Source organism: Cordyceps javanica, chromosome 3, assembly GCF_051103115.1.
Source record: "Cordyceps javanica chromosome 3, complete sequence".
In the NCBI taxonomy this organism is placed as follows: Eukaryota; Fungi; Ascomycota; class Sordariomycetes; order Hypocreales; family Cordycipitaceae; genus Cordyceps; species Cordyceps javanica.
The window spans coordinates 9,709-22,624 of NC_139297.1; the positions used below are offsets into that span (position 1 = coordinate 9,709).

At 46.8% G+C, this 12,916-nt stretch overlaps 2 protein-coding genes across 2 annotated transcripts; both read left to right on the forward strand.

Annotated features, from left to right (window-relative positions):
* Positions 1-496: 496 nt before the first annotated feature.
* On the forward strand, positions 497-2,030 carry V2A60_004244 (2OG-Fe(II) oxygenase; the record flags this gene model as incomplete). Its single annotated transcript, XM_083255565.1, has 4 exons — positions 497-1,042; positions 1,094-1,484; positions 1,536-1,900; positions 1,956-2,030. 4 exons carry the CDS (start codon positions 497-499, stop codon positions 2,028-2,030), a joined length of 1,377 nt encoding a protein of 458 aa, XP_083111691.1.
* Positions 2,031-8,589: 6,559 nt separating this feature from the next.
* Positions 8,590-12,070, forward strand: V2A60_004245 (uncharacterized protein; the record flags this gene model as incomplete). Its single annotated transcript, XM_083255566.1, has 5 exons — positions 8,590-8,726; positions 8,782-9,537; positions 9,613-10,692; positions 10,756-11,932; positions 11,996-12,070. 5 exons carry the CDS (start codon positions 8,590-8,592, stop codon positions 12,068-12,070), a joined length of 3,225 nt encoding a protein of 1,074 aa, XP_083111692.1.
* Between the last annotated feature and the right edge of the window lie 846 nt (positions 12,071-12,916).

The window sequence follows — 12,916 nt, forward strand, 5'->3', positions numbered from 1 at the left end:
ATATAGATTATTAGAGGAATTAAAATTAATAATAATCTTAAGTGCTAAGTTCTTACCTAATTTTAGTATAAACGCTAGCAACTACCGGGCGGCGATGTTTTTTTTCCACCTGCGGGGGCCCTATAATGTTAACGCCCTGACCAGGCGGGTACGACAACGGATCGCCGCCTTTTCCAATATTGGAAAAGCGGCGATCCGTTGTCGTACCCGCCTGACGCCCACAAGGGCTCATGGTGCAAGGAGCCCCGCCACTGCCTAGCGCCTCCTACGACTGCCTGAAATTGATCCACTGGTAAAGCAGAGACTACCAGTATAGACTTTCTTGCCCATGCTTGTAAAAGCCAAGTATATAATAGCATTCATCCACTGGTAAAGCAGAGACTACTAGTATAGACTTTCTTGCCCATGCTTGTAAAAGCCAAGTATATAATAGCAACGATAGTGCGTCCTCTCATCGGGTTACCTGCGATTTCCCAGCCAACGTCTATTATCCATCATGTCATCCGATACAGGGCTAGCAATCACAGCTACCTCCAGTCCAAAAAGCGACGTAGGAGGCTCGGAAAATAACGATCTCCTCGACGGCCTCAGGCACATTTTAGCAGAACAGAGTCATCTCTTCGCATGCGGGGGCGATATCCCCATCCGTGAGCCCAAGGGACCGGTCAAAGCTAGTGATCAAACTGAGCTCCAGTCTCTACCCAGCGAGCTAAGAGAGTCTGATCCTATTACGATCCGTTGGGATTTGGATAAGACTTCGGGCGACGAAGCTTGTGCTAAACTCAGTCTCCCCACGGTCCAAGGAGAGGCCGGGCTGGATCGACTCCTCCAGCATGCTCGGCCAGCTACCTTCGGCCGTGGTGGCCAAGACGTCTACGACGAGAGCTATCGAAAGGCCCTCCAGATGGACCCTGCTACATTTTGCACTACATTCGAACCCTACTCAGTAGGGATTATTGATGCCGTTGCTCAGGTGCTGCTGCCGAGCGTGTCCGATTCCACCACCCATCGGGCTGTGCGGGCGGAGCTATACAAGCTCAATGTAAGTAAGAGCCTACATCCAATACTTCAGCGTTTAACAAATTACATAAAGATATATTCCGGGCCTTCTGGAAAGTTTAAGCCACACGTCGATACTCCGCGTTCCTCGTCGCAATTTGGGTCTCTCGTTATTTGCCTCCCCGTAAAGCATACGGGCGGTCACCTTAAAGTCCGCCACAAGGAGCAAGAGGTGGTATTCGACTGGAGTGCCGACCAAGACAAGCCTGACCACGATAGAATCCGCTGGGCGGCTTTCTATAGTGATTGCGAGCACGAGGTCCTCGAGGTTACCAGCGGCCATCGGCTTACCTTGACATATAACCTATATGCCGTCCGCGGGGCTGGGCGCCTCACTGGTGTGTCGCCAACGTTGAACCCAGTCCACCTACCCCTATTCCAGGCGCTGAAGGAGGTGCTATCTCAAGATCCTTTCGGTTGCCAAGGTGAGATGCAATTACTTACTTACCAAAGACGTTTTGCTTAAGCATCTACAGGTGGTACCCTTGGCTTCTGGTGTTCGCATAGTTACGCCTACAACCACACCGAGGAAACACCTCTACCAGCCACGCTGAAAGGGGTTGATGCGGTTCTTTGGGAAAGCTTTCAAGCTCTAAACCTCGACCCTAAAATCGCACCTGTCATTACGATGAGCGAGGACATCCGAGAGATGTTCCCGTCTACGATGCCATGTGAATGGATTATCGGACACAAGTTTGGCGTCCATGTCGATAGTCACCTCCAAGTAGAGTCGCTAGAAGAGTATCACGAAACCTATCAACGATGGGGCTCTTATAATCGCGAGTCAGTTCACTGGCTTACAACCCCGAAGGAGTCCGAACCACAATTGGTATTCACCGCGGTAAGCTATTTTCCCAAGGAACTCCGAGAGAATATTTAGCTGAGACATGTAACAGTACGGCAACGAAGCAACCACAGAAGCTATGTACTCAAATTGTGCCATTCTGGTGAAGATTCCTTCTCGCCAATAGGAGACAGGGCGACTTGCTATTGCCTGGAGCTTATCAACTCCATATTACAATGGACTAAGACGTGTGTGTGTGCGTAGCCAGCGTAGCAGCTAGCTACGTAAATCCTTGGCTTCACTTTGAGTTGCTCAGTGTCTTTCAAGACGTCGGGTTAGAAGCTATGGGCTTTCCGCTTAAATTTACGTCATTTCTGTCATCTTCAGCTTTTCACCATGCAAGTGCTTATATGTCCTCAGAGTAGGTGGAGTCAATATATATCGAATCAAAAGCTGGTGTGATAATAATTAGTAGATTTCTAAATACTTATAGTTTTGGATCCCACTAACTACAGAATATCAGCGATAACAGACACTGGTAACTTCAAATTATGCGAACGTGCCACATAATTTGCAAAATGTTTGATGTAATCGAGCATAGTTAAGCAGTCCTTGTAGGGTCAGCAAAACGGACAACACCTGATTCGAAGATACTGCGAGCGAAGATGTCTCGCTAGGCTATCAATACGCCATGACTTCTGCCGCTGACTCTGTCCTAGGTTCTCAACCGCCCACCTGCAGAAAGGACAGAATAGTTGTAATCGTCTGGATTGCGGTCCTGCTTTCACCCTCGAATTTGCTTGCTCCTCCCCCGCGGCGGGAACCGTCTGAGATGCTGAAGCCACTGCTTAACGGCTGCTTGTTCGGCGGCGGCAGGGACTCTCTCTACATTTGCAGAGCAGCGATATTGCTTTGACAAACTCCATACGCAATGGATGAAGTTCTTCTCTGTTATTAATTTCTGCAGCGTAGGAGAATAACTGCGCCACCCGCGCTCTTTCAGTAATGTCATATTGGATTGTGAGCGGGGCGATCACGTCGAGTGGCCTGATGCCGTTGAGCTGCTAAAGTTATATTCCCTATCTAGTGCTATGGGTCTCCTGCCCTTGTGTCTACTGCCGCTTGGGGCACGTGACAGTGGTTGTGGCAAACCCCTAGAACATGATCCTCAAGCATTGTTTGACAACTATTAAGACAGTCTGTAACTTCTGAGGTTAGAAAACATCAAGACGTTTGATTTGTCTATTGTACTTACTCCTACTCATCCCGAGCTGCATCCTTCGCCGGAGAATTTCGTCATTTGTCACCTCTCTTGTCATGGGCCGGGTGGTATGGCGGAGGGTCACCTCTCTTGTCATGGGCCGGATGGTACGGCGGAGGGTCACCTCGGATCAGGGGTGCGTGCATCTCGCCAGGCACGCGCGCAACATTTGCAGCTGATGCTACAGTGAGAAGCGTCTGCGCGACGAGAAGAATGGTAGTAGAAGCTTTCATCGTGTGATGGTGCTAATTCTGATGGTGAGCTTCCGGATTCTTTTGCAATTTGATCGGGGAACAATCACATTTATACTTCGAAAGGCTTGCCGGAACTTTCATCCGTCCAATTGCATCATATTGTCTGAAGGGACTTTTGCTACCGTGAAGCGGCAAGTCAGTCGCAGGGCAGCGCCCAGTCAATATTTGGTCGGGCTGCTGATTGATTCGCGTTCAAGTCGGCCGTCATTGCACCATAAACGATCAACCGTGGAGTCACAACAACCAGACGTATTGAGAAGTGCTAGTTGGCCGGGCGAACATGTTGCTACAATCGGCAACGCACTCTGGGGTCTCGAGTAAAGTCTCTTTGATAGTGTGACTCCACCTCCACGACCTCTACCTTCACGACCCCACCTGCAAGGCCTCCTCCTGCAAGACCACCTCCTGCAAGGCCTCCACCTTCAAGGTCGGTACCATATATCTGCGAACTAACTACAATTGCTGTCTATATGCCCTACTAACAGCATAGAGAAGATCAATCCTGCGAGAGAAGGCGGCGGAAGCCAAGCCTTAAATTTGATCTGTTACTGCTTTAATAGTATGGCCGTTCCTGTGTATTTTTTATCAGTCAGCCTTAGTGCATGCTCGCCCCCCAAGGTCTCCATGCGTTCACTTCTCTTCGCCATTCCCGTTTGGGCAAACTGCATTGATTCTTAAGTTCCTACCACGTTGCTGCAAAGCTGTATTAGCCGCTTCTCTCTGTCACAGATCATAACATTGACAAGGGCTGAAATACCCTTTTCCAACGACTTTCTCATTGCGTATGGCTTCTCACAAGAATGCGGATAGCCACCACTATTCTTCGCTCCCCTTGGGTCCTGAATGCTCAGAGGGTTGCGGGGAACATGTGGTACGGAGGGAAATATCGAAATGCAAGCACTGGTGCGGCTACTTAACCTTGCTTACGGTTGGGAATCTCGTCGTGTTTCTCATGACCTTGACATTATGCGTCTACATCTACGGTGCAAAAGAGACTCCCCATGATGGAGTTCTAAACCGCGAACTTCGAGCCACATCAAGTTATAGTAAGTAAATTTTAGCGGTATTGCATGCGCATAACATGGCATCTTATTCAGTTATTGATGATATTGGCAAAACCAAGCTCCAATTTTCGATTATCTTGATCTTGAACCATCTATTCGGCGCATAAATGGTACAGTGGTTGCCCCAGAATATCCGAGCATAGCTCGTCAATTTCCGAACGATGAAGCCGATGCGCAATGGGAAGACGACATCGACTTGATACGACCAATTGCCGTCACCCGTGAGCAAATAATCAGGATGGGCAAAAGTCCAGATACTGTCGCAAAGCTCGAAGATAAAGACTGGGGACTAGGCGACAACGCCTATGTTGCTGCTCTAGATTTGTTCCACAACCTGCACTGCTTGAATACGTGCGTACCTATCTTTCGCTTGCCACGTTAAAAGCAGTAGCTTATTCTGTAATTTAGGCTACGACGAGCTGCATACGGAAACTACTACAATATCTCAGGTATGGCCCTTCTTACGATTTCTTATCTTTTTCTGCTATTAACCTATGTATACTAGTTGATGCTAACAACCGGTCGGGCAGAGAGGAAGGTCATCTTAACCACTGTGTTGACATCCTCTTTCAGCATATATCCTGCGGGTACGTTGATTACAGCCCTCCTACGGCACCAAACCTCTGCTAACCAGTTTTAAGTAATAATTTGAATCTTGTGACGCGCCATTGGAGGCCAGAGCAGGATTATCCGTTTCCTGACTTGTGAGTAATCGACTCTACTCAGTGATTGTGATTGCCCTATATTGCGCTCAAAGCTAAAGGTGGTCGTGACGAAACAGTTCAATTAATAAGTACTGCATTAATTATGAGAAGTTAGTTAAGTGGCACAAAGACGCAGGACTTGACATGGACCATTACATTAAGACGATGAAAAGGCCGAAAGGCGCCAAGACAAGCACAGAGGCAACTTGATAATAGCACCATTAAACAGTATTAAGTTGGGCAGAATATAGTTGCTGGCGGCCATTTCTTAAATCGTGATGCGGGATTGCTGAGGGCACGTTTGCAGAGAGCACAGTTTTCCCATGCCAGTGAGTCATTCGTACGTATGAGCGCTGACGAGTTAATACTGTCAGCTGCGACTACTTATGGCTACATTGGAAGACACTACTGTGCGAAGCCCAAACTGGCTCAAGCCCTTCCGCTCGCTCTCTGGGCTCGGGTCTCCTGTCTGTCGTAGATTACTAAATTATAGCTTAAAACATTCTTGAGCAAGTACAACCTCTGTCGAGCTCGTCATGCTGTGACTGGAGCAGCTGATCAACGGCAGCTAGTTGCTAAATCCTTGGTGTCACCCACTCACTACTAGCGCAGGCGGCCTTGCATTAGGTAACGCTGGCGGACGTGCATTGATTACCGCTGGTGGCCATACATCAATTATCTCGTGTTGGTAGCACTGCATTAACTAATGGCGCCATCTCCGCGAAGAATACCGCATATGGGCGGCATTACGTCAGTGCATGTATTAATGCAGGTGTCGGGAAGGCCCATGCTAAAGGATTCGACTCCTTCTACTATTTTCTGATAGCATACTATGCCCAAATTTATGAAATGCAGCTTATGCAAGAAAATTCTCTCTTCTGATCTACTTTCAATCGGACTGCCTCATTCTTTGTCTTGAAGTTATAAAATGACGGTAGGAAGAGTCGACTCGTCTATAAATCAGGATGTTATAATGACTACTAATTGCTCTTAGCGTTTAAGATGGAAATACTGCACCGAAAACTACTCTCTTTCTCCCTTGGAGTGATTATTTTTGGCGTTTGGATCTTCCCCAATATTCACGCCATAGTTGGTCGCTTTCCTCAATGGCGATCGACCAACGCCGTAACGGCGGTTCTCGATTTATCTACGTACAATTGTCGACAAGATTATACTATCGAGATATTGTCCATTGACCCGCTCATCATTTATCTCGATAATTTTGTTAACGACATGGAGGTACGATACTTGTTAGAGCTAGGGTATGTTGCCAAACCCTTGATATAGACACTGGAACCTATATGTGTGTACTCATAAATGTGGGAGCAGAGAACCCCTCTTCCTCTCATCCAAAGTCGCTAGGGAAGGCAGTGACGTCGTTGATACTGCGACTCGGCGCTCTGAAACCTCGTTTCTCCCCGTTGGAGATCCTGTGTGCAACTGCCTTGCCTCACGCATGAGATCTTTGCTGGGAAATATTCAGCACGAGCACGTTGAGCCGCTTCAGTTAGTCAAGTATTCGAATCGCGGCGACCAGTATCAGCTGCACACCGACTGGAGTGAAACGCCGAGGAGCACCACCAGCAAGGATACTGGTAGTGTGAGACTAAGTCGCCGTTTGGGGAGTGTTTTCGTATACTTGGAAGACAACTGCCAAGGCGGCGAGACATACTTTCCGTACGTGACCGGCGTATCTACCACTGTTGATGATGGAAAATATGACGTAGCGGAAAACGGCAAAGGACTTTTGGTGAAGCCGAAGACAGGAAGTGGTATCTTCTGGAATAATTTACATGCTAATGGCTCTGGGGATATTCGAGTGACTCATGCTGGGCTGCCGGTTCTCTCTGGGAAGAAGGTTGGTCTGAATATCTGGAGCTCATATCTCTTCGATTTGCCGTTTGTAGGCGGCGCGTCCTCGGGTTAATGAGGGGCATGGGGTAACGGGGCAATAAATGCAGGTGCCATGCCCCAACCTTCTTTGGTAGGCGCTTAATAGCGCTAGAGGAATTATACATACATGCATAAAAACATTATAATTTTATCTAGAAAATTATTATAAACTACTTGCCAAAAATGATACAAGAACTTTTTAATATAACTATAATAATAAGTATTCTACTTTTTCTGAAATTTTGCAATGTGACGCAGGGTTAGAAGGATGGTATTAGTAATGATGGCTGTGTCAATCCCGGCCAATATCCACATGCAAGGCCACCCAATATGCACGTAGCTACCCAATGGAAATGTTTGTCAAACAATTCAGGCAGCCTGATTTATTTTAAACTGGCATGTCAGAGGTGAGCTGAAAACACGGGGTCACCTCTACTCGACACACTCTAACTAGTCAGGAAGGTACGCAGACCTTTCAACGCCCAAGCTGAATATTTTCGCATGTCAAGCCCTTCTACTACTTCCAAAAATTCAGTCAGTTTTGAACTGCCATGGTTAAAGCCAATGAATTGAGTGCTGGCTTAGACTGGCGACAATGGCGCTGGCGCTCGTGGCAGGCGCCGGGTGCATTTCCACCCTGGCCCAACCACGCAGAATCAGTTCTTCTTGCAACAATGGCGATTCATTGCGTCTTCGCCATGTTGATCCGACCGCTCTTGCGTCACCAACGGCCAAAGGATTTTCGAGATAGGCTGGCACTCACGGCCAGCGCTACCGTTGCGCTGTGGGCTGCTGTTCATGCTACCAGGAGCTCTGCGCTTTCACTCGGTCGGGGTGCGCCTTGGGTGAGAGAACTAATTTCCAAACATCATAAAACCCGGTAGCTGATATGAATTAGGCTATTGCGCTGGCGCATGCCTTACATGTATACCGTGAGGCTCAGGCTGCGAAACCCTCTCGATCGGTGCTTGACGCAGCTGCTTCGACTGCAATCCTCCTCGTCCTGGAATGTATACATCACGGCCAAGAAAAGGAACTTTCCAACAATACGCTCTTCTCTGTTTTCTCCGTCTGGCTATCCGCCCTGCTACTAGTCATATTCCTTTCGATCCCGAGAGGAAACAGCGAGTTCCATGATGGTTTACTCGTCGACCGCCAGCATACTGCATCTTACCTCGAAGTTCTCACGTTTCTATGGCCAAGAAAAGTATTCCGGCTCAATATTTTGAGTCAGGAAGATATTAATACCCTACCAACCCTCTCCGCCAACTGCCGAACAACAATATTGGTGGACCGTCATCGTCGGATCGCTCGCAAGTTGGCGTCGCATAAGCTCGTCTTCGTTCTGGCAAGGGAATACCTCAGACCGCTAATGTTTCAGTGCTGTCTGGCAATTATTCACGCATTATCTCTTCTTGGTCCAAACCTGGTCACGTATCAGTTGCTTCAGCATCTCAGCGGTGGATCGGTGGGTGGCAGCCGCGATAGTTTGTCCTTTGCATTTCTTCTCGGTTTCTCTAAAGCCTTACCAGCACTCCTTGGCGCTTGGATGGATTGGGTAGGCTCCAGTATGATCTATTTACCGATGCGAAGCACTCTATCAGCGTTGATATACCAAAAGATTCTGTCGCTGCCGATTGTTGCTGTCAGCGTGGATGGCAGGGGCCCGCAAAGCAACGAGACATGGCTGCAAGCAAGCGCTCTCAGGTAGGAAAACTTTATCCATGAAATCTTATGAGTAGCTGCTAACGTTGCTGCAAAGCATTCGCGCCTGCCATTGGATTTCCACTTGTGGGGTGGTCGTCGGCCTATTGGCGCAGTCCGGCTGCACTGCTGCTGTTCTCATCACCCTTGTTGGGTGGAAGTCGGTTGCGATTGCCATCGCAGCTGCACTTCTCACAGCTCCTCTTACCACAGCAATAATGAGCCGTTGGACTACCTTACTTATACGGAATTGGGGGCTCGGTCGCGACCGAAATGCGATTTTGCAGCGCGCCTTTCTCGCTGTTCGCCATATTAAGCTTTCCGCCACTGAGGACCTCTGGAAGCAGAAACTTTACCAAATTAGACAAAAAGAGCTTCAGGGATATACTAAAATTGCTTGGCTGCTGTTCTGGAAGGGCATTGTTGAAAATATCAGCCCGGCTATTCTCAGCGGTATCCCGATCTACATCTACGCTTGGCAGGGCCATAGTTTGACTCCATCCGTGGCATTTACGTTCGTCAACCTGTTCAAGGAACTCCAGTCCAAATTATGGGACATTCCTCAGAAATTCCCACCTCTAAAAGCTGGTTGGGCCAGTGCGAGAGAATTGGATATGTTTCTTAAGAAGGGTGAGATTTACGAACCACAATTTATCTCCTCTGACACACTGTCACTACATAACGCAACGATTACTCGGTACGGTACAGCAAGCGAAAACGAGAGATTCCAGCTGGAGAATGTCAACGCAGCGTTTCCTATTGGCGAGTTGAGCATCATATCTGGTAAAACGGGTTGCGGCAAGTCTCTACTTTTGTCTGCTCTAGCTGGTGAAGCGAAGATCTCGTCTGGGCACATAGGTCGACCTTTTCCATCTAACACTAAATGCAGCGAAAAGGAGCTTGACAAAAACTGGCTTCGGCCTGATACCTGCGCGATAGTATCTCAGAACCCTTGGATGGACAATTCAACAATACAAGACAATATTCTATTTGGCCTACCCCTAGACGAAGAGCGATATGCACGCGTCCTATACTGTTGTGCATTGGATGCGGATCTGCTAAGGTTCAAGAATGGGGACATGACTGTTGTATCTATTAAAGGAGCCTCTCTTAGTGGCGGACAGCGATCTCGTATTGCTCTCGCGCGCGCCCTTTATTCCCGAGCCAGCTTCCTGCTCATGGATGACGTGCTGAGCGCTGTGGATACTGAGGTCCGCGAATGGATTGTGCAAAAGGCACTGTGTGGGAATCTTGCGCGTGGCAGGACTCGTATTCTTGTGACTCACCACGAGAAGGAACTGGCTTCTAAGGTCTCATACCGCCTGCGTATTCACGATCAGACGGCGACTGGTGAGCGATTGTCCAGCAACGCTCCCTCCTCAACCAAAGAAGGTAGCGGAAAGTCTTCCTCTGCCGATGATGGTTTCGATTACGCACCCTATTGTCGAAAAAGCGACAACTCATCCGTTAAAAACACACCCCAAGCTGCCAAGCCGAGTACTACGGAGCTAAGCCTTCGCATGGCCCCTTACATCATGTACTTCAAGGCCAGTGGTGGGACGACAAGCTGGCTGTTCGCTTTTGTTTCTCTGATTCTGTGCGAATGGAACAGGCTATCGACGTCTTCGCGGTTCGAAAATTGGGTCTCTGGGAAAGAGGCTGGCGCTGCTAGTTCTTCCAGTCCGTCCCCTGCTCAAGCGTACATGGTCATGAGTGCTTTGACAACGCTGACCATAGCAATGAGGGGAGTCGTCATGTTCCGGATCTATAGAATCGCTTCACAGAAATTATTCTGTCAAATGACGGAAAGAATGTTCGGAGCACCCTTGCAGTGGCTTGAATCGACCAAACGAGGCGAAATTTTCCAGCGTTATGATCGGTCCATGAGAAATGTCGACGAGGATGTGACATATGCGATCAGTGGCTTTTTGGTCCTGGTCAGCCAACTCATCACCTTTCTTTGGAGAAGGTAAGCCGCTCTTGTTGCCAAGAGCCTCGCGCGATGTTTCAGAATATGCTAACATGACTGCAGTACCTCGTTTTCACTATACGAGACACCACTCGTGATCGTCTTGTTGTATATTATTTTTATTGTTGCAAGAGACCTCATTCCCGCGGCAGAACACTTGACCAATATTGACTCCGCGACTTGGTCAGTTATTTTGCAGCATCGCAGTTCGTTGTATTCTCCGGACGGCATCTCCACCGTACGCGCTTATGGAATGAAAGACCGCTTCTTCCAGCGCGCGAGTCTCATGTTTGATAAGAGCGCATCTGCCACGTGGCATAGCGTTCTGCACGGCGTCGCAACAAAGCTTCAGCTTGGGTTTCTCGGAGCAATTTATGTTTCGCTGTCTTGCTACACTATTGGTGTATCTGGTATGGGAGCTGGCGCTGCAGGCACAGCTTTGTCATTCGCAGTACAGCTTAGTGAAACGGTGACGAGGTGCGTCCAGCACATCTGCGCAATGGATTCAGGGCTCATGGCGGCCGGAAAAGTGAACGAATATGGCTCAATTCAACAGGAGCCAAGCGATGGTATAGACGTAAGGCATTCTTGGCCTGAAAAGGGACAGATCCAATTCTGTAACTACACGGCAGGCTATGGCCCTGGGTTGCCCGATACCCTGCGCAACCTCAACTTTATCATCAGGCCCGGTGAGCGGGTTGGAGTCGTTGGCAGAACAGGGGCTGGAAAGTCGACTCTGGCGCTGTCTCTGGCCCGGCTTGTTGAGAGGCGAGCCGGGGTCATCTACATCGACTCGTTCGATATTTCGCGCACCAAGCTCGAGGTACTTCGCAAACGAATACTGATCCTTCCGCAGGATCCGTATCTCTTCGGGGGCACTCTCCGATCGATTCTTGACCCAAGTGGCACACATTCTGACAGGGAATTACTAGCCTGTCTAACACAATTCCGGTTCTTGCCTGCGACAGCAGGCGCGGAAACGAAGAGTGTCGCGGGAGACTCTGATTTATTATTCATGGTCAGCGACGGCGGCGCAAATCTTTCTCAAGGCCAACGACAAATTGTGTGTCTCATAAAGGCGATACTTTCTCAGAAAAAGATTGTGGTCATGGACGAGGCGACAAGCGCTGTAGACTTGGAGACTGACTCCTCGATTCAGACTGCGATCCGCGAGGGGATGCAGGATACCACAGTGGTGGTAATTGCTCATAAACTGGCCAGTGTTATTAACCTGGACAAGGTGCTAGTTATGGATGATGGGTTAGTAGTAGAATTTGGCAAGCCAGCTGATCTATTTCAACAGAAGGGCTTGTTTTTCTCGCTTGTTAACCATAGTGTGGATAAAGAGGATCTGGTCAAAAGTCTAAATGCAGAGTAAAGCACTTGCTATTCATAGCATATTATAATAATCCTAAATATATTATTTTAAGGGGGTTTTCTTAGGATATACTTAATATTAGCTTATTATTAAAGTCTAAATAATATAAATAATTAAGAGAAAACTAAAAATAATTTACCTAATAAATTCTATAGAAATTTTACTTTTTCTTTTTTTAAGAATATTTTTTTATTTATGAGTAAGAAAAGTCTATTCTAAATATAAAAAGACTTTTTTCTAATTTTATAAATCTATATTCTTAATTATAAAACTCTAGAGGATATAGAATAATATTTATTAATTAGATAGAATTTCTTACTTATTAAAGGTTCTTTATTTTAAATTTTTTTAATATAAGTTATAAAGGATATAAGAAAAGACTTTAAACTTAAATTATAGAGATTTTAGTATATTAATAATTTACTATAAAAATTTAAAGTTATAAAAAAAACTACTTAAACCCTTATAATTATAAGGAAAATATTAAAGTTTGCTAGCATTTTATTAGTAAACCTTAATATTTTTAAAGTCTTTTACAAATATAATAAGAGTTTAGGGAAGTTTATAGAAATAAGAAGAATTATAATATAACTTCTTAACTATACTATAATAATTTAGTATATTATATTATATCTTAACTCTTACTAATACTCTATTATATACTATAAAAAATAGGTATTTTAGTATAAAAGAGTAGCCTAGATAGGAGGGTAGCCCGCAAGTAGGTAGCTGACGTTATGGAATGGAATCAAGCGCCAAGATATTGAGTTTATACTTAAACGATGTAAGAACTATGCTTTGAATCGGCCCGCTGCAACAAAAGCTCCTTTAATTGCTGTTATTACT